At 36.2% G+C, this 19,583-nt stretch overlaps 1 protein-coding gene across 15 annotated transcripts in view; it reads right to left on the reverse strand.

The window, feature by feature from the left end:
- The window catches only part of limch1b (LIM and calponin homology domains 1b), a 131,502-nt gene that overhangs the window by 12,634 nt on the left and 99,285 nt on the right, over window positions 1-19,583 (reverse strand). For 4 of the 15 annotated variants that reach the window (XM_055178564.2, XM_055178569.2, XM_055178572.2 and 1 more), the window contains 16 exons: window positions 15,234-15,269; window positions 14,372-14,495; window positions 14,127-14,281; window positions 13,610-14,015; window positions 9,709-9,897; window positions 9,487-9,571; window positions 9,109-9,212; window positions 8,894-8,999; window positions 7,951-7,976; window positions 7,180-7,293; window positions 4,512-4,604; window positions 4,127-4,275; window positions 3,584-3,678; window positions 1,016-1,039; window positions 733-820; window positions 438-527 (listed from right to left, as the gene is read on the reverse strand). In XM_055178564.2, the coding sequence (XP_055034539.2) occupies window positions 438-527; window positions 733-820; window positions 1,016-1,039; window positions 3,584-3,678; window positions 4,127-4,275; window positions 4,512-4,604; window positions 7,180-7,293; window positions 7,951-7,976; window positions 8,894-8,999; window positions 9,109-9,212; window positions 9,487-9,571; window positions 9,709-9,897; window positions 13,610-14,015; window positions 14,127-14,281; window positions 14,372-14,495; window positions 15,234-15,269 (1,884 nt within the window). Of the gene's footprint in view, window positions 1-437; window positions 528-732; window positions 821-1,015; window positions 1,040-3,583; window positions 3,679-4,126; window positions 4,276-4,511; window positions 4,605-7,179; window positions 7,294-7,950; window positions 7,977-8,893; window positions 9,000-9,108; window positions 9,213-9,486; window positions 9,572-9,708; window positions 9,898-13,609; window positions 14,016-14,126; window positions 14,282-14,371; window positions 14,496-15,233; window positions 15,270-19,583 lie in introns of those variants that run through there. The other 11 variants (XM_073854026.1, XM_055178570.2, XM_055178565.2 and 8 more) reach the window with 9 other exon arrangements.

Here is a 19,583-nt window from a genome sequence, read left to right on the forward strand (position 1 = left end):
TCGGTCACGACGTGACGTCTCCGTTCCCTCCTTCAGGGAACGAGGGTTACATACGTAACCGAGACGTTTTATGTGCTCACGTGAAACTTTCATTTGCTCATGCGAAACTTTCATGTGCAGAATGTTTTTTTTTTTTAAGTTTAGTTTCTTGTGCTCACGCAAAACTTTAACGTGAGCACAAGAAACTAAACTTTAAAAAAAAATTCTCCACATGAAAGTTTCCTGTGCGCACATGAAACTAAACTTTAGATTTTTTTCTCCATGTACACTTAGGGGCTCCATATTTTTTGTCATTTTATTATAACTAAATAAAATATACAATATATGGGTGGAAACAGAAAAACTGACTCAGTTGTGTTTGGATATGTAAACTCTGAAGAGACTTCTAGAGGAGGTCTGTAAGTATGACAGCTGGTAAGAGAGTAACTGTGCTATACCTGTTTGGTGAGGGAGGTGGTTGTGTGTCTGTGTCTGTGAATGAGGATGATGAAGATGAATTTGCCACAATGTTCTCTATAGAGTCAGACCTGAGGATGGTAAGCCACATGCAGGGTTCAGCCCTCATATCACAAACATGCTCACAAACATTAAGCTCGGAGGATGAACTCAATCAAATTATCACAGACACAAAAAACTGTCCTCTGGATCACATGCTACATCAGCCAATGTGTGAACTAAATGAATAAAAAACAAACAACTGAATGCATTATTCTAAATTACACACACACAGACCTCTTGCGTTCACCAGGTTTTGTCTGTGATGTAGTTTTCTTCAAGGTTTCGGCCTGCTGTGGTTGTTGTTTATTGCTTAGGGATACATCTGTAACAGACAAACCAAAATCACCTTACAGTAAATAGAATAAAAAGTACACAAGTACACATGATCTATCTTTACAAGGATTATATGTTATAAAAATACATTTGAAACATTAACATGGTTAATTCATGTTTTGTGACTGAAGTGAAAACTAAAAATTACACAATAATTATAGACCTACACAACTTAATCACAAACCTTTTTGTGTCAAAAGGGTGACTGCTGTGGTAAAAAAATACAAATTATAAATCTATATAAAAAATATCTAGTCAGTGTATGATTTATTTCCTGTGAGCTTTTTATGCACTTTGAATGTTAGCATGAAACTTACACTTCCTAATAGTTTGCCTTTTTGGTGAATAACCAAAAGATGTTTTCTTTATTTTGTACATTTCACATTGTTAATGATTAATTTTATGGAAGGTATTATTTTTTTTTTTTAATTAAATGTAAAAAAAAATTAAATCGCAAAATATGTCCCAAACTTATCGACTGTTTGGATGAATCTTAGCTTCACTTCTGTACAGATAGGCTACTGTGTCGATTGTACTGGCCAACGGGTGCCGGGTGTCGCTGTCCCGGTGAAATGTGCGTCTGGCGTCTCTGTGCATGGAGCTGGGCAGTGAGCAACATTAAGAGTGTACGAGCTGACGCGTGGATGAGATTCGCGTTCATTGTTTACATTTCAAAGGAGGAACAAACATTAAAAGAGGCTGGTCAATCATACCTTTGACAGTCGCTGAGTTGGCAACACTGCTTCAAGCCCCACCCACTGATTAACATTGAATTTGCATACAAGTTGAAAATAAAAACACGAAAATGAAAAAGAAAACCAAAAAAATAAACAGAACATAAAATTAAAACTAAACTTTACATTTTAATTTTGTCCCTATTATTGCTTAGGCATGAATAAAAAGCCTTTTAAAAATGTTTTACAGATTCCTTTTCAAGAGTTTGCCTTTTTATTTTAATATTGGCTGTCTTGCCTCAAGATAATATGGAAAATGAAATGTCAAATCATCAATTTTATTTTATTTTTCAATTTGGCCAGAATGATGCTTCATCACGGTATAAATGAAAATAATTTAATTTAATGTTTTAATTTTTATTTTAGCATTTAAGTTTCAAATATTTTGCGATTTAATTTTTTATTTTATCAGTTAATTACTTAATTTAAAAAAGACCAAAAATACCTTCCAGATAATTTAGCCCGAAGGGGGCATTAAAAACAAATAATCACAAAAATGCCCTCTGGTGGCGTTTATGTGTTGCCCCATCCTTAAAGGATTACTCCACTTTCTTTAAAAATCTGATAGTTTACTCACCCTCATGTGATCCAAAATGTAGATGTCTTTCTTTGTTCAGTCGAGAATAAATTTTTATTTTTTTTAAGAAAAACGTTCCATTTAATAGACTTTATTGGAACAGTTTAAAATTGCAGTTTCAATGCAGCTTCAAAGAGCTCTAAATGATCCCAAATGAGCCATAAGGGTCTTATCTAACAAAACAATTGTCATTTTTGGCAAGAAAAATAAAAAGACGTACTTTTAAACCACAACTTCTCGTCTTGTACCAATCATGTGCGTCATGATGTATGCGAAACTACCACTTCAGTGTTTACAAGTGTGGAAAAGAGGACTGTTTAGACGTTGTTGTATGTTGAATGATACTAATTAATGTCTTTGTGTCAGTTCATTGTTTAAAATGGTGCGCAAATGTGCATTGTACATATGTAACGCATGACCTTTCGACGTCATTACGCAATACGTGAGTTAGTGTCACATGGCTGGTGCAAGATGAAAAGTTGTGGTTTAAAAGTGCCTATATTTTATTTTTCTTGCCAAAATGGTCAATCGTTTTGCTAGATAAGACAAACTTATGCAGTGGTTAGGATCGTTTAGAGCCCTTTGAAGCTGTGTTGAAGGTACAATTTTAAACTGCATTTAAACTTTGAACTGTTGAGGTCCAATAAAGTCTAATAAATTGGGAAAAATGGAAACATCTGGAATGTTTTCCACAATTTTTTTTTTAATTTCTGATTAAATTATCAGGAAGTGGAGTAATCTTTTAAATTCCTATTGGTGGACTGGCGAAGATGAACCTCAACACGTACCAAGAGTCCGCTATTTCTGCTCGTTCATTCCCTGAGGTAAGTACATTTCTACATTTTGAAACCATATTACTGAAATATTTAGTATAATTAGTTAATATTTATTTTTGTTAGAGTAGCCTTTGTGTTAAATACTAGATTATAATACTAGAAGCTAAATGTATAATATTTACCTCAGTTAAAAATACAGCTGGTAAAGCAATGATGGGCTTCGTCAGCCATCGGTTCAGAAAGCCCCGTTAACTCAGGGTTTTAATGAATTAAGTTACAGTCTTCCTTTATTTCCTTGTCATTTTAAATTACATTGCCAATAACAATAAGACAGCTGTGTTATAAGGAGACGAGATTTGAGACAGAAGCGTAATTTCAATAAAGCGCGTGGTTGCGGTTCATTAACTGTAAGATGACGATTTTAAAGCGAACCGGATGGAAGACGGAAGCATAAGATGTGAACTGCTAAAAAACAACTTTATTGTGTGTACTTGGCATAATACAATGTCTTTGTGTGGTTTATGGTTAAAAAATATTTTCATTATTTTTGTTATTCCTGTCTTCCTGAAGCGCACAGATTTTGTACAAAACTCACTGATTTCTAATTGGCCAGCTAATCTCTACATGAATATCAAGAATGTGAATGAATATCAGGCAAGACTCACCCTGACTAGACTGTGGTGTAACCTGTTTTTCTTGGCTCAGGTCTTTTGGTCCTTTCTGGCCATAGGACACAGTCCCACAATCTTGAGATGAAGAACTAATATGTACAATATTAAATATGCAAATGATCAAAATCTCAGTATCTTTATGTTATACAGGTGTATTTAACAACACTAATGGGTTAATAAAGGATTAAACCCTAAAGGATATTCACCCTAAAGCAACCTTTATGCTGTTAAACATTAAAGAATCTCACTTCCACACAGTTTACAGTGACCTGTTGATCTCCAAAAACATCAGTAAACACATTCATGTAGATTACACGACTTTTATTCCAAGCCTTCTAAAGTCATGTGACATCTGAAACCAAACATCTCATTCTCTATTTAACAACCGTGTCTGGGGTTTTTTGGAGCTCAACAGACATAGTCACTATAAACTTGATGTATGGACACTATTCAAATGCAAATAAAGCTACAGCGCAAGGGTTTGCAGCTACAAATAATGATATTTTGGGATGAAACCCTTAAACTTTGTTCCCAGACCTTACTGTCATCTGTACTGTGGTTTGTCTTTGGACTGCATTAGCGCTGCTGTTATTGTGTAAGGTGCTGTGGGTGATCGGGAGGGCTGAAGGAGTGATCGGTCCATGAGGGGTCAGCGGGGTCACAGTCTCTTCCAGAATTTTCCGCTCCTGCAATGACAACAAATAACATTTACTGGCAGAAAATAATTAGCTTAATACACCTTTGGTGCCTAAAGACCAAACTTGAAAATAAGTTAATAAAATAAGAATTAACCATATAAAAGCCTATAAAAAACTTCATGATATCACTAGATTCAGTGACATTATCAGTGTATCGCAAAATGACACAATAAAAATCCCCCCATATCTACAGTATTAATAACATTAGTGAAAGATAACGTCACCTCCTCATGGTACCGCCTCTCTTCCTCTTCCACCTCCTTCTGTGCCAGCTCCCATTCATGCTTCAACTTCTCCTGTTCACGACGATATTTCTCCTGTTGTTACACACATGCATATCAATCATTCAGTGGATGTTTAGAAACTATTAAACGGTTTCATGTTGTCCTCTATGCAATTCATCTGCTCCTGATATCCAGAAAATGATTGTAATCTGAGTGAGATGCATGTGATCAGAAGTCATTTGAGGGTTAAAGGTTAAAGAAAGACAGACAGCCCATAGATAGCCAAGAAAAAAGCACAGTAACATTTTAAAGGCAAAATCATAATCAGCCGAACATACAGTATATAGCTTGCAGTTAAAATTTTAAAGACCTGCATTAGCTTTAAAGTTAACACGACTCAATAACTTTTGAAGAGATACTGCATGATTTTGCCTTTAAACAGCACCTCTGGTGAAAAGCATTTGTCTCAATAGACAAATACTTTCCTGTTATACACAGTAGGGCACAAATGCAGGGGCGTCTCACATTAGGCAGGGATTTATGCGCAGCGCTGGATGTAAGCTTTGTGTTCTGCTTTTCAAGCTCAGAGTAAAGAACCAATAACTTTACGGTGCTCGTCTACCAGATCTCCTGTGAATTATTCCTTCTAAATTGTGCAAACTCTGATTTGAAGCAAAGATAGTTTTATGATTTATTAATGACAGCTTTAGTCTTCATACTTATTGTGCATGGCTACAAAAACGCAAAAAAAGCCAAGTGTGGGTTATAATAGCTGAAACATGCATCTAATCCATTCTGAAATCTTTCTAATGATACGAATGCAAACTTAAGATTGAATCGGTATTAATTTAAAAAACGTCCAAGCTGTTTATGTCTAATACATTTTGTGTATTTAGCTTTAAAAGCAAACTTCTTAACAATTTACTTTACAGTATCTTACTATAGTTATTATATCTAATTATGCCAAATAACCCTAAACCAAACTCTCACCCTATAACAAGTACATGTTGTAAATTATTATTACTCAGTACTTATTATGGTAACACTTTACAATAAGGTTGTATTTCTTAGAATTATTTAATGCATTAGCTAAAATAAACTAACAATGAACAATACTTCAACAGCATTTATTAATCTTAGTTTATGTTAATTTCGGCATTTACTAATACATTGTTTAAAATTAAGTGAAGCATTGTTGCTGTTAACATTAGTTAATGCACCATAATATTGATATGAATAGTATTGATATTAACTAACATTAAGAAGATTTAATACATGTTGAAAAACTATTGTTCATATGTTAGTTAATGCATTTACTAACGTTTACTAATACAACCTTATTGTAAAGTGTTACCACCTATTATTTATACTTAAATGCATAATTACACTGTAACAGTTACACTGTAAAGTAAAATGTAACCTAAACCTTACACATGCAACCTAAGAAACCTAAAGGTGCCAAAGAATGCATTGATTCAATCTGTTAAATTCTTTTCTGATATCTACATAGAAGGTCTGTGGATTTATTAAGTGCAAAAATGATCTAGAGATGGTTTTACATGTCCATTTACAGCCCCAGGATTTATCCCCAGAATTAAATGGTCTATTGTTACCTTATTTAAAAGGGTCATGAATAATAATGTTGAGCTCTGCTCTGATTGGCTGTTTCACAGAGCGGCTTATTTCAGTAGCTCTGTGTGTATGTAAACAGACCTTATGTTTGAGCCTTTATTAGACAAAGATACAGATTTTGAGGAATAATTAATTATTCACAGATTGGAATTGAATGAGTGATACGGTTTTTTTTTCAGTATGGACCTGCAAAACGTAACTTTAACGTTCAGCCTAAACGTTAGCATACAGTGTTTACTAGCATATAGCGCTAACTCAGCAGCCTCAACTTTGCTTATTTCCCAATAACTACCGGCTGCCTCTACATTATCCCGCTTATTACACAGCTACTTAACCACATAAGAAAAAAAACTGGACATGAATATGAATTGAAACATTTTATTGGCATATTTGTTTTAAATTAACATTTTTATCCTTCCGCGAAACTTTGCACAGATGCATAAAATGATCTTAATACCTTATTAAGATCTTCTGCTTCATACTTGTCTGTCTCCATTGTTTTTTCTTTTTTAGCCAGTCTTTGAGAAGTTTTAATGCCCATTCTGTTTTTTTTTTGGTGTTGGCTTCGTAGCTGTCATGCTCTATTTTGTCAAGTTCAGTCTCAGTAAGCTCTCTGTGTCTTGTCGTTGTTCGTTCTTCTATCCACTGTTCAAATGTTTTGTTTTTTCCGTACATGTTAAAATTAATGTCAAAATGTTCCATTCTTAATTGTGGTTGTCCAGTGTTTGTCACAAGATGGCGCCAAACATTAATCTTTGTTGGCGCGGAGGGATTTAAAACATACAAGTAGTCCGGCTATGCGTTATTACTTTTGAGTGGTTATTATTTAAAAAGAACGAACCTGCAAATGTTTCAACTGACCAATCAGAATCAAGCATTCCAGAGAGCCGTGTAATAAGCCTAGATAAATACAGTTTTACATTCTACGGCACCTTTAAGCATGAATCTTGACAGTGCTCATATTCTGGTTAGTCTGATTGAATTATGGATTCTGTGAAGCTCGTCCAGGACTCGGCGTCAGCTCAGGCCGTTGTACCTGAAGCATTCGTTCCTGCTCTTCCTGCCACTTCTTCTGACGTTTACGCTCTTCCTCAGGGCTCCAAGAAATGTGTTCAACGCGTTTCATCAGATTCAGCATCATGGGAGGAACCTAACCGCACCGACCGCAACATAACATTACACGTACGCCAAATCACACATAATGGTCGAGGAAGGGAATGAGAGAGAGAAAGTTGGTCTATTATCCCTGAGGTAGTCATGTTGTACCTATTCTACTAGAGAGGACACAGAGGACATGATGGATGAGAGAAGTGGAGACAGAACAGAGAAGATCCGTTGCTGCCGTCCCATCTGGTATCAAACGTTCATCAATTCGACAGGACTTTACACAACACAGATGGGCCACTTTTACACTGGCTTTGGTTATGGTATAATTCTCACTTGTTTAATAAACAGGCATTTGAAACAAACCAAGCAGCTCCACCATCCAACACTACATTTTCACTGTTTCTGATAAAATTGTGGTGCTTGCGAAAGTTGCAAAAAATTTGGGAATCATGGATAATTGGACACTTCACTGGGAATTTGTCAATAAACTAGTTTTAAGAAATTATGTTCAATTAAATGCATTGACAGAAACATATACTGTACTGAACCTGCAATATCCGCAAGCAACACACCCAACAGTACATGTTTGGTTTTGATATCAATTCTAAATTTTAAACCAGATGAGAAACGACAAGAAACCCATCAACCAAAGTCTGAATGAAGAAAGAGGAGAGTTGGATGCATATATTGTAATACTTACATTGCCATCAGACTGCTTAGCCATTTCTGTAAAAACAAAACATGAAAAGTTTCAACAAGCACTTTTATTATAATTTGTTTTTTATTGGTTAACAAATGACAGCAAAAGTGGATATAGTTTCAAACACAAAAAGGTTTAAGTTTCTCTGTAGTCATAAATTTGATCATTTAAAATGCATCTTTGGGCATCATTAACATATGTAAAAGTTTTACCTGTCACATGCTTTAAAACAGCTTGAATGTAACTGTACACCCTTGCCTCATTTACATGGATCTATGAATATGCAAATTAGTCCCGCCTCTACTCAATTGCTTAGCTGACCATAGATATATATGTAAATAGATGCTATATTCAGCAGCATCAGACACATAACTGCTAAGTCCGGTTTCAAACCATGCAAACACGAACTATGGGCCCTATTTTAACGATCTAAGCGCATTGTCTAAAGCGCACAGCGCAACGTGTAAATGGGCGTGTCCGAATCCACTTTTGCTAATTTAACGACGGGAAAAATGGTTTGTGCGCCTGAGTGCATGGTCGAAAAGGGTTGGTCCTATTGTAATGGGAGTATTTTGGGCTTAACGTGCAGTAAACCAATGAGAGTCTCAGCTCTCATCCCCTTTAAAAGCCTGTTGTGCTGTCGCTATGTCTAATCCCTATTTAGATGACAGACTTTGTAAACTGAAAAACTAAGCGGAGGAAGAAGATCCCCAGTTTAAGATTAAGTAAGGAATAATTGACGACGGGCCATTGAATTATAAGAAAATAATGCACACCAAGGTGGTAATGCGGCACGACGCGAAGCAGAGTGCCGTTACACCGCACTTTTGCTTCCTTATAAATGGAATCAGAGCTGGGCACACAACATTATTACTACCATGATAATTTATCAGAATGATGGTCATGAATGTGAAGCTTTAAATAATTGGGAGACTTGACTGGCCTGTATTTGGAGTTTGGCACACTGGTGCGGTTCCGTTTAATTCTGGGATGGATGAATATGACCGATTCGCTGGTTTAGGTGGAGACTCCATTGCTGGTTTTTGGACCTACAATCAAACCCATAGTCAAGTTCAAATACTGTACATTAAAATGCATTGAAGATTCAACATCTGATTCTCTAAGCACAAATGAAACGCAGTTCACATATAAACTAACCTGTGCAGCAGAGGCATCGGTCTGAATCACATTAGACTCGCACTGATTCACATCAGATGCATCTGTGTGCATAGACGTGTGATTTTCAGTGGACTTTCCTTTATCTACACAGAGATAATGTATAGGGAATTTGTCAAAATCAAGGTTGTGGATTTATGAAATTTAACTCATTCCACAAACAATCATTTGCAACTTTGACAACTCATTTAATTTAAATAATAAATACATTTGTAATAAAATATCATTATATATAATCAATGATCATTAATCAATGATCAAGGCTTTTTTCTTGCTAAATCGTCTCGTTTGATCAATTTTTTGTTTTGGTTCAAAGTCACAACTAAAATAGCAGACACTGTAAAGTCAAAGCTGACTAACCGGCTACATTCTCCTCTGCTTTTGGTTCAGACACTTTTGGGGATATAGAGGTGGCACCGGCCTGCGGGATCATCTCTCGTTTAATCTGAAAAAAATTAGATGGCTTATAAACTCTCCAATAAGTTTTTACATCAATTATTATTTTACGTTACAGCGTGAAAAAAACTTGTGGGCATCTGCACCAGCAGATTCTGTGGATTGTAGGTCGTCTCCTGTGCTCACCTCCGTCATCTGATGAGTGTCTGTGTATGAGACGTCTGACACGTCAGTCTGTCTGATCTCTGTGTGCTGAGATGGAGATGGGAAGAACTGCAGAGACTCTTCTTCTCTGTGTCTGTCTGATCCTTCCCTCTCCTCTTCCTCAATGCTGTGGACGTCATCATCTCTCTCTCCATTCACTGCTTCATCCACCTGACAGAGAGACAGATTTAACCTTTTGAGAAAACGACACGAATGACATCAAAGCTCATTTGTGACCTTGAGATTTAGACATCATCTGAAAATAACAAACAAGCTTTCCAATGATGCTTTTCATGAATAAGCTTTCTTAATAAATAAGCTTTTCATATATGTATGATTTGTTAGCATAGGACAATATTCAGCTGAGATACAACTATTTGAATTTTTTTTTTTAGAAAATCCCCTTTAAAAGTCTGCAAATGAAGTCCTAAGCACTGCATCCACTCACAATAATAAAGTTTTGATATATTTATGGTAGGAAATTTAAAAAATATCTTTATGGAACATAAACGTTACATAATATCTTATATAAAATATAATATATATATATATATATATATATATATATATATATATGTGTGTGTATATATATATATGTATGTATGTATGTATGTATGTATGTATGTATGTATGTATGTATATATGTATGTATATATATATATTATATTTTATATAAGATATTATGTAACGTTTATGTTCCATTGAACAATACAATGTATTTCCGCCTATTGCTACAAATATACCCATGCTACTTGCGATTGGTTTTGTGGTCCAGGGTCACATTTGAGAATTTTGTGTTTTTAAGTTCATGTTTAAATGATTATTAAACATTTCTAGTCATACTGTTAATTTAACATTCTAGCTTTGATATGTAAATAAACAAATGCTGTTCTAATTTATGACTACACAACCTGAAAAAAAACTTCCCCAGTGAATGACGGCATGTCTGTGCATCCCAGACAAATTCGCAAATATTTGTATAAAATAGAAAAGGATTTGTGTGAGGGTTAGTTTTAGGTATTTTGGTATAACTAATTAGCGTAAAACCAGAAGTCAGTGGTAGCCCCCAAACAACATGACAAATGTGTGTATGAGCCAGAATGTTTCAGATGTGTTCAGAAAGAGGGAGTCGATATAAAACACTAGACACCATTCAACACACTCCTACTTTAACAAACATCACTCATTCCAGCCACCAGAGGGCAACATCTGCTCTTACTGATGCTGTCTGAGCCACCCAGTACTGACTTCATTCATAAAGAAGTACATTATGCAGTATACAGCTATTCAGTGTGTTTAGTATGGTGTAGAAGTTAAGATTCAGGAAACTCTGCTTCATGATTCTAAAAACTCAATAGACTTAAAGTTTGTTTCATTCTGGTATCAATTTAGTCTCAGACGTTTCTCCCAAAATTCATTTTAATAAAAGAAAAAATAAGACAAGCATTTACAAACCTAAGAATAATCAAAGCAAAGCTCAAAAAATTTACTTTTGGATAAATCTCATGACTAATGAGTTCCCATTAAAGGGATAGTTCACCCCAAAATTAAAATTCTATCATCTTCACCGTCATGTATCAATTTCTTTGATCTGATGAACATGAAGATATTTTGAGGAATGTTTGTAACCAAACTGGGGTGCGTTTCCCAAAAGCATTGTTGCTAACTAAGTTATTGGTTGCAATGCAATTTCCCATTGCCAACCAACTAAGTTGCTAACAGGTTAACAACGATACTTTTGGGAAACACATCCCGATCATGTGCCCAAGATAACATTTTCCGAAATATCTTCATTTGTGTTCAGCAGAACAAAGAGATTTATACAGGTTAACAGGTCATGTAACAACATGAGAGTGAGAAAATTATGACAGGATTTCATTTTGGGTGAACTATCTCTTTAAAGAAATGTATTTCCCAAATGAAATGCCCTTGAGCTTTAATCCTAAGTCATGTAACGTTTGGGGTAAAGGCATGGTAACAACTTAAATTTAAAAATCCTTTTAATTTAATTCCAAACTATAGATACATGTCATCTTTTAATGAGAAATTTTAGAAGCTGTTCACACCTGGTATTAACTCTTTCCTCGCTATCCTTTTTAAAAAGTTGCCCGCCAGCATTTTTTTGCGATGTTCACAAAATGCTTTCCGGGAAAATGTACTACTTTAAATATATAAGCATACAAATACACTTACCTAAAGGATTATTAGGAACACCTGTTTAATTTCTCATTAATGCAATTATCTAATCAACCAATCCGTTGCTTCAATGCATTTAGGGGTGTGGTCCTGGTCAAGACAATCTCCTGAACTCCAAACTGAAAGTCAGAATGGGAAAGAAAGGTGATTTAGGCTATTTTGAGTGTGGCATGCTTGTTGGTGCCAGACGGGCCAGTCGAGTATTTTACAATCTGCTCAGTTACTGGGATTTTCACACACAACCATTTCTAGTGTTTACAAAGAATGGTGTGAAAAGGGAAAAACATCCAGTATGTGGCAGTCTTGTGGGTGAAAATGTCTTGTTGATGCTAGAGGTCAGAGGAGAATGAGCCGACTGATTCAAGCTGAAAGAAGAGCAACTTTGACTGAAATAACCACTCGTTATAACCGAGGTATGCAGCAAAGCATTTGTGAAGCCACAACACGCACAACCTTGAGGCGGATGGGCTACAACAGAAGAAGACCCCACCGGGTAACAGTCATCTCCACTACATATAGGAAAAAGGGGCTGGATCCATGGATCCATCATGCCTTGTTACCACTGTGCAGGCTAGTGGTGGTGGTGTAATGGTGTGGGGGATGTTTTCTTGGCACACTTTATGCCCCTCAGTGCCAATTGGGCATCGTTTAAATGCCACAGCCTACCTGAGCATTGTTTCTGACCATGTCCATCCCTTTATGACCACCATGTACTCATCCTCTGATGGCTACTTTCAGCAGGATAATGCATCATGACACAAAGCTCAAATCATTTCAAATTGGTTTCTTGAACATGACAATGAGTTCACTGTACTAAAATGGCCCCCACAGTCACCAGATCTCAACCCAATAGAGCATCTTTGGGATGTGGTGGAACGGGAGCGTCGTGACCTGGATGTGCATCCCACAAATCTCCATCAACTACAAGATGCTATCTTATCAATATGGGCCAACATTTCTAAAGAATGCTTTCAGCACCTTGTCGAATAAATGCAACGTAGAATTTAGGCAGTTCTGAAGGCGAAAGGGGGTCAAACACAGTATTAGTATGGCGTTCCTAATAATCCTTTAGGTGAGTGTATATCAAAGGCAGTGGCGGCTGGTGACTTCTTTTTCTGAGGGCGCACCATGCGAAGTTCGTCACAACATGTATGTAGCCCTTCGTGTGTGTGGTCTGTAATTTCAAAATATGTGTTCTGCGCTTCGAGTGATTGTATGTGCATCACGTGTCCTGCCAAAATAAATGCCTGCTGCAGACGCGTCAAAGGGTTCCAACCAACAGAACCAACAGTGTTCAGCGCCATCTTTAGGCTTTCATTGATACAACTGAAGCAGCTGCTCTCCGCATTTTTCATATTTGTTTCATTTTGCAAGCTTGTGAAAGTTGCACAAGCTTATTTCATTGATTGCGCTGAAATATCAGAGAAAGCTCTTACACATACACATACAAAACAATGTGCTGCATGTTTACTAACAACACAAATTTCTCCCGCTTACGTTTAAACGAAAACAGAGAGACTCGTCCATAGTGTCCAAAGACCATCCGCTCAAAGTAATCAGGACAGAAGTGGACAAAAGAGACAGACCAGGTGTAAAAGTGTATGTGATCTAATCGACCAAAACGCATCTTAATACCAGGTATAAACAGCCCCTTAGTGATAAATGTCAATTCTACAACTGTCAGTACCTTTGCTGTCCTTAACCCAGCTCTTCCGCTCTGTCTGTAAGGTTTTGAAGCCAGCGAACGAGCAGGACCCAAAATGTTCTCAGCATCTCCCTTGATTCCCTGCTCCACCGTGAAACCCGTCACTCGCGCCTCCACCGTGGACGTGAACTTGGGCGTGGGGAGAGACTGTTGTCGCAGGTACTGCATTGCATTGGAGGTGGAGGAGGTGTCCAGAAAGACAGGGGTGGAGGAGTGGCGGGTGGGGTCGGCCGATACGCTCCTTTCCAACAGCTTAGGGAGTTTAAGGCGCTCGAGAATAGCCTCACTGATGGTGAAGCGCTGGGCGTACTTCTGCAGCACGGCAGACGCCTCCTCGGGCGTGCGGGCGTTCCGGTAAGCTTCATGCAGCTCTTGCTCGCGACGCTCCCTAATGGAGGAACAAGAAAACTGATGGTAGGCACAAATAATTGCCTCAAAGTAACAATAACAGAAAAGTCTACACAACTATTAAGAAAAAAGCAGTGAGATATAGACATACTTCTCCTCCACTATCTCTCGGTACGTCTTGATGCTTTTCCTTCTCTGTGAGCATTCGTCTCCGCTCATCATCCTCTCCATCATCTTCCTCTCCTCCTCTTTCTTTATCAGATCCTGAGACACGCTTCTCCTGCGACTCTTCCAGCGGGCCAGATCCTGACACACAAACACACAATCACTATGCAGTATCTTTATCTGCTGCACCAAACAATATTAAACAACATGACAACGATCTAAAGCACTTACGTCCTGCCAATAATCTTCATCCTCTTTTAACTTGTTGTACTGGTTGTGCATGAGCTCATGCCGAACTTGACTATGGGGTGATAATGAATCTTCCTCACTTCTCATGTCAATCATACTCACACTCCTGTGAGACAGCAAACGTTCACTGAGTTAATGTTGGCATCAATGAATCTTTTAATAAAATGTATTCTGTGTTGGTTAGCCATAGTGGACTCTGGAAAGGCAAGGGAAGTTATTAAATAAGCAACTAGTTAATAAGCACCGCTTACAAGTCATAGTGGGCATTTACAATCTGTGCCATTTGTAAGCCATGCATCCAAAGCAAGAGACCCAAAGAATTAAAAAAGAAGAGTAAATATATAAGAAAAGAGATTTTGAGACAAGCATAAAATTGAGATTTATTTACAGACAGCAAAATGCACATATAATTTCCATTTCACCATAAAAGCAGAAACCAAGGATAATGTGGACATGATGCAAATGACAGGCTACGCTATGGAGAGGGATGTTACATTTTTCTCTGGAATCCAACATTGTAAACATTTGGCAACGCCGAAGATCATTCAAGCCAAATCAGGACCTTTTTATTTTATAAGTCCCAGGTTGACCTTAATGAGCCTTATATATAACAATGTGCAATTTTAGATATTTTAATTGAAGAATCTTACATGTGCCTTTAAACATGGATTATGAAAAATTTGGTTACATTGTGTTAGCAACCCACTGAACTCATTTCTTTATTTTGCACAAGAGCGGCATGCCTCATACACAGCTAAACGCATGCAGACCTTCAGCGCTGTGAGGGTGTAAATGCATTCATACAAGCGTGTTTCATAAAGCATCAGCAATCAGAAAGACTTACTCATTATCATCAAACACACTAGATGTGCGCCTGAATCTACAACAGACAAGACAAAAGAGCACAAAGACAATGATGTATGAAGACAGAGTTCAAGAATAATAAAAGAAACCTGGATGACACCATAAATCTTACAGGTCAATGTATGCACAGATTATGGGTCAAATTTATGATAAATAACACAAAACATGTCCAAGGATTGTATAAAATAAAGCAAAAATACTTACTACCAAAACCAGAGCAATTTTCTAGTAGGTAGTCTTAAAATAAGTTATTTAAAAATAGAAACATGAGAAATAATAAAAATTTAAATAATTAAACAATAATATTATTAAAAATCAGAAAGGTCTGAGATTTATAAAAAAATGTATAAAAAGTATATTTCTGATTTGCAATAGCAAGGAAACGTACTATACTGATTTTTTTATTTTGTGTGCAGTCTCAGACGCTTTATACAAAATGTTAAAGTACTGATTCATAAATAAAAGAAGTCACACAAAAAAATACATTCAATAGAAAAAGAAGAAAGATATCAAACACAACTGACTGCATAGTATTTAAATTATTTATCATTCATTTCAAATTTTGTTAAAGACTAAATTCTACGTTATTTTTCCAAAAGAACAATTTATTATTTCTTTCTGATTGTTTTTAAAGGTGCAGTGTGTGTATTTTGGATTTATAGACAGAAATGATATATAACTATATTATAAGTGGTGCATAAAGATCTTGAATAATGAACTGTTATGTGTTATATCACCTAAGAATAAGACATTCTTATATGCATACACATATATGTTTCTAAACTTTAAAAAAATATATTGTCACACTTAAAATTTTACGTTTAATTAACTTGAACTAAGGTGTGAGTAGTAGGGGAGAGCGGGGCACAACCTTTTTGACCTTAGCTCTATCATTCAAGCAATATTTAAGTTGAATTAATCATTTTTACACAATTAACACACATCTCTTCTACAAATGAACACTTAAAGTTTGTTAGTGGGATCTACCGTTATCGTACAATTACCTCGAAAGTGACAGGAGTGCAAATGTTACAATTACCTGATATGTGGGGTTCATTGTAACAAACAGAGGGATTGTTGTAACACCTGCTAGAAAATTTTGTTTAAACACAAATAATTCAATTAAATTAAAGGGGGGGTTAAGTGGTATTTCAAGCATTCTGACTTATTAACACAGTTATAGAGTTGTTTCCTCATGCTAAACGTAGGCAAAGTGTCAAAAAAGCAGTTGGGCGTGTTACAGAGTATTTCTGTGCCGAATGCACTTCGCCAGGACAAGTTTCTGAAAATTTTTTTCGTTTACAGGTCCAGCTGACGTTTCAGGGGTTTTCTATACGTATCACTTCTTTATATGGGCACTTCCCCCGGAAAACCCCACCCACCCGTCAATCAGCGGGAGACGCTAGAACTTACAAACATCACAACACGCGACAGTGTTGTTTAATTTCAAAAGTCAACAATGGCACAAAAGAAGAAGTGTGTTTTTGGATGTAAGGAAAAGAAATCCAGCCTTATGAAAACAATGGATATAGTTTATTATCTGGAGTAGCAGCGGAGTTTTGCGTGTGTGTTTGATGCACTGGATTTTCCCAACCGGGTCACGAGTCGCATGTGGTAAGTAAGACTTCTGTCTTATGTTGGAAATATGTGCGTGCATATTATATAAATGACACGAACATGTAATGAATCATAAGTTATAAGTGTTGTATAGTGTTGCATGACTCCTCCCGCGGTAGTAACTCCACATTTTTTTTGTACGTTATCGGAAAGATTCAGTAAAGCTAATCTTTCTTTTATAAATCTGATTAAACTAAAGACTCTTCGGAGATATAAAGGATGTCATACTACTCTATAGGTACTCCAGATTAATATCAGAAATGCAGAAACAGCATGTGTTACGTGAGCTTTAAGAAGATTTTCTGACGGTAAGAGAAAAAGACCAAAAGCACAGATTGCTCAGCCCTGTATAAATATGTAAAGTAGCTGCGTTACAATCAACCCCATGTTAGTTTGTGCCCCGCTCACCCCTACATTATAAAAATAATGTTGAAATAAGCTAATTCAACTATATTTTATAATTTATAGCAACTCCTCATTAGTCAAGAAAGTTTGATTAAAAACTCAAAAATGTAAGTGGAACAATAATTTCTTTCACAGTGTACAGTAGCCCTGCTCTACAAAGAGTGTTTCACCACTATGTTTTCTCAGACAACAACATGTTTGTCCTGTGACAGCTACTGTAGCTTCTCTATGCATTCAAAAGCAAGTGGTGATCGGTGGACTGAGGCATGGCTTGCAATTCACAATCTCACTGATAGATGCCGCTAAAATCTATACACATCAGCCTTAAAAAACATACTGTACTTTACAATATTTATTGAAAATGTTGATAATTCATCAGGAGCCTTAAATGCAGAAGAAGCCAAAGAAAGCCAGAGACAGAGTTAGCTCTTTGGATGGATTTAATGTCGAGAGATGTGTGTCAATGTGACCTACAGTCTAACCACATGAAACACATATCCAGTAAAATCCAGACCACCCAAAACAGAAACCAATTCAAGTCTTTCTCATAAATGCAAATATGACTGTATATCTATCCAGCAGAAGAGACCAAAGGAAACATAACGCTCAAAGGCTCTTTTACTAAAAGCAAAACAAGAGCTATTGTTGGACCAAATCTGCTATTATTGGTTATTCAAAGCTGTTATATAACCTAATTCAGCACATTTCACATCTAAAGAAGCCAACATTTCCACAAATACGGCTTTCTGAATGTCTGAATTTTCAACTTGTGGCAGCGAATAAACCTGCACAACACCTGACACAGACTTTACAGTAATAGTACTGTTCTGTATAGAAGTGGATAGCTCCACCCACAGTGAAACCTCATTGGTCCAAAATCCTTCTGCACACAACTTTATTATAAACTTCAAATTATTGCCTGTGATTGTGTCACGTCAAGCAACAATTCATATTTGGTAACAAATTCCCCATCGCTGAAAACAGTGTAACGCTCATTTGTGAACTACAGAAATTATATTTTGTATACAGATACTGTAATATACCAACTGTTAAAGCAAAATAACTTTATAGTTTCAGAAACTGCAGACATAAATATAAGAAAAAGTGAGACTTTAGGACGTGTCATTGCTTGTCTCTGGTTGGTCTCTACTACACAGAATTTTCCCTTAGGCAAAAGTCTTTTTTGTTATATGTTTTCCTTCTCATGTTACAGTCACATAATAATAACAGCTATAATGCTTTCTACAAACATCTAAATGTCCTTCCAACTCATATCTCAGAAATGCATCTCTGTTCAAATAACAACAAAGTAAAGCATGTGTTCACTTGTGCTTTGTGACTGTGAACAAAACCCTGAACATGTATAATAAACTCTACTTGTTTTATTTCAAGTACAATTTCTTGTCTTTTCATTAAAAGCACTTAAAATTTGCCACAAAGAAGCTTACTGCTGCACGTCGCTTCAATGCATTTCAATTTTACAGAGTAAAGCTTCAAGCTACAGCTTCAACTTTGAACCACAACTAATTATGACATAACTGTGCATATGCAGTCACTGAAAACATTCAGAAAATAACCTTCATATTATGTTTATAATCTGTTAACAGATCTGATGATGTGTGAAAGGAAGTTGATTTATTAAATTTTCTTACAACATGCAAAAACAACATCACACACACATAAACAAATACATAATCTTCAGTCCCTGTGCATATCCTAGGCATCATGTGTGTTAACTTTTTCTACTTACGGTACATGCAAAGTTGTTAAAAAAATCTAATAAAAAGTCAGTTCACAGATTAAAGTACTAAAAACAATCTTTCTGAAGGATGTTTTCTCAGTTTCAGCTCATATATGGTAAATCTCTAATTCATCGACTAACAACAAAAACTGTAATGTGTTAAATGTGGGTGTGTAAGAATTGTGTTGTTGCTAAAATATTTCCTCTTCATTTTTATAGCTGAGAAACAAAAATGTTATCCTTCAACACATCCATCATGCTTCTGGCTAATGTGTTGTGTACACAATTCACAATTGTTCATTGTTTCAAAGCAGCTTCACAAAGAAAAGCAAAGAACAACAAAAGCATGGCAGTTTTTAAATATGGAGCACACAAAGTTACAAAGTTATTCAAATGTATTTCCTTATTTAAATAATATAATAAGTAGTTCTCCATTCCAAACTATATTATGAACATACTGTAGTCTAGGATGGAGTACACGGAGAGATTCAAATGTATTTGAATAGTGTAATAAGTACTCCAATTTCAAACTACACCTTTCAACTTATCTTTAATGCCATATGGCAA

This window comes from Misgurnus anguillicaudatus, chromosome 16 (assembly GCF_027580225.2).
Source record: "Misgurnus anguillicaudatus chromosome 16, ASM2758022v2, whole genome shotgun sequence".
NCBI classification, from domain to species: Eukaryota; Metazoa; Chordata; class Actinopteri; order Cypriniformes; family Cobitidae; genus Misgurnus; species Misgurnus anguillicaudatus.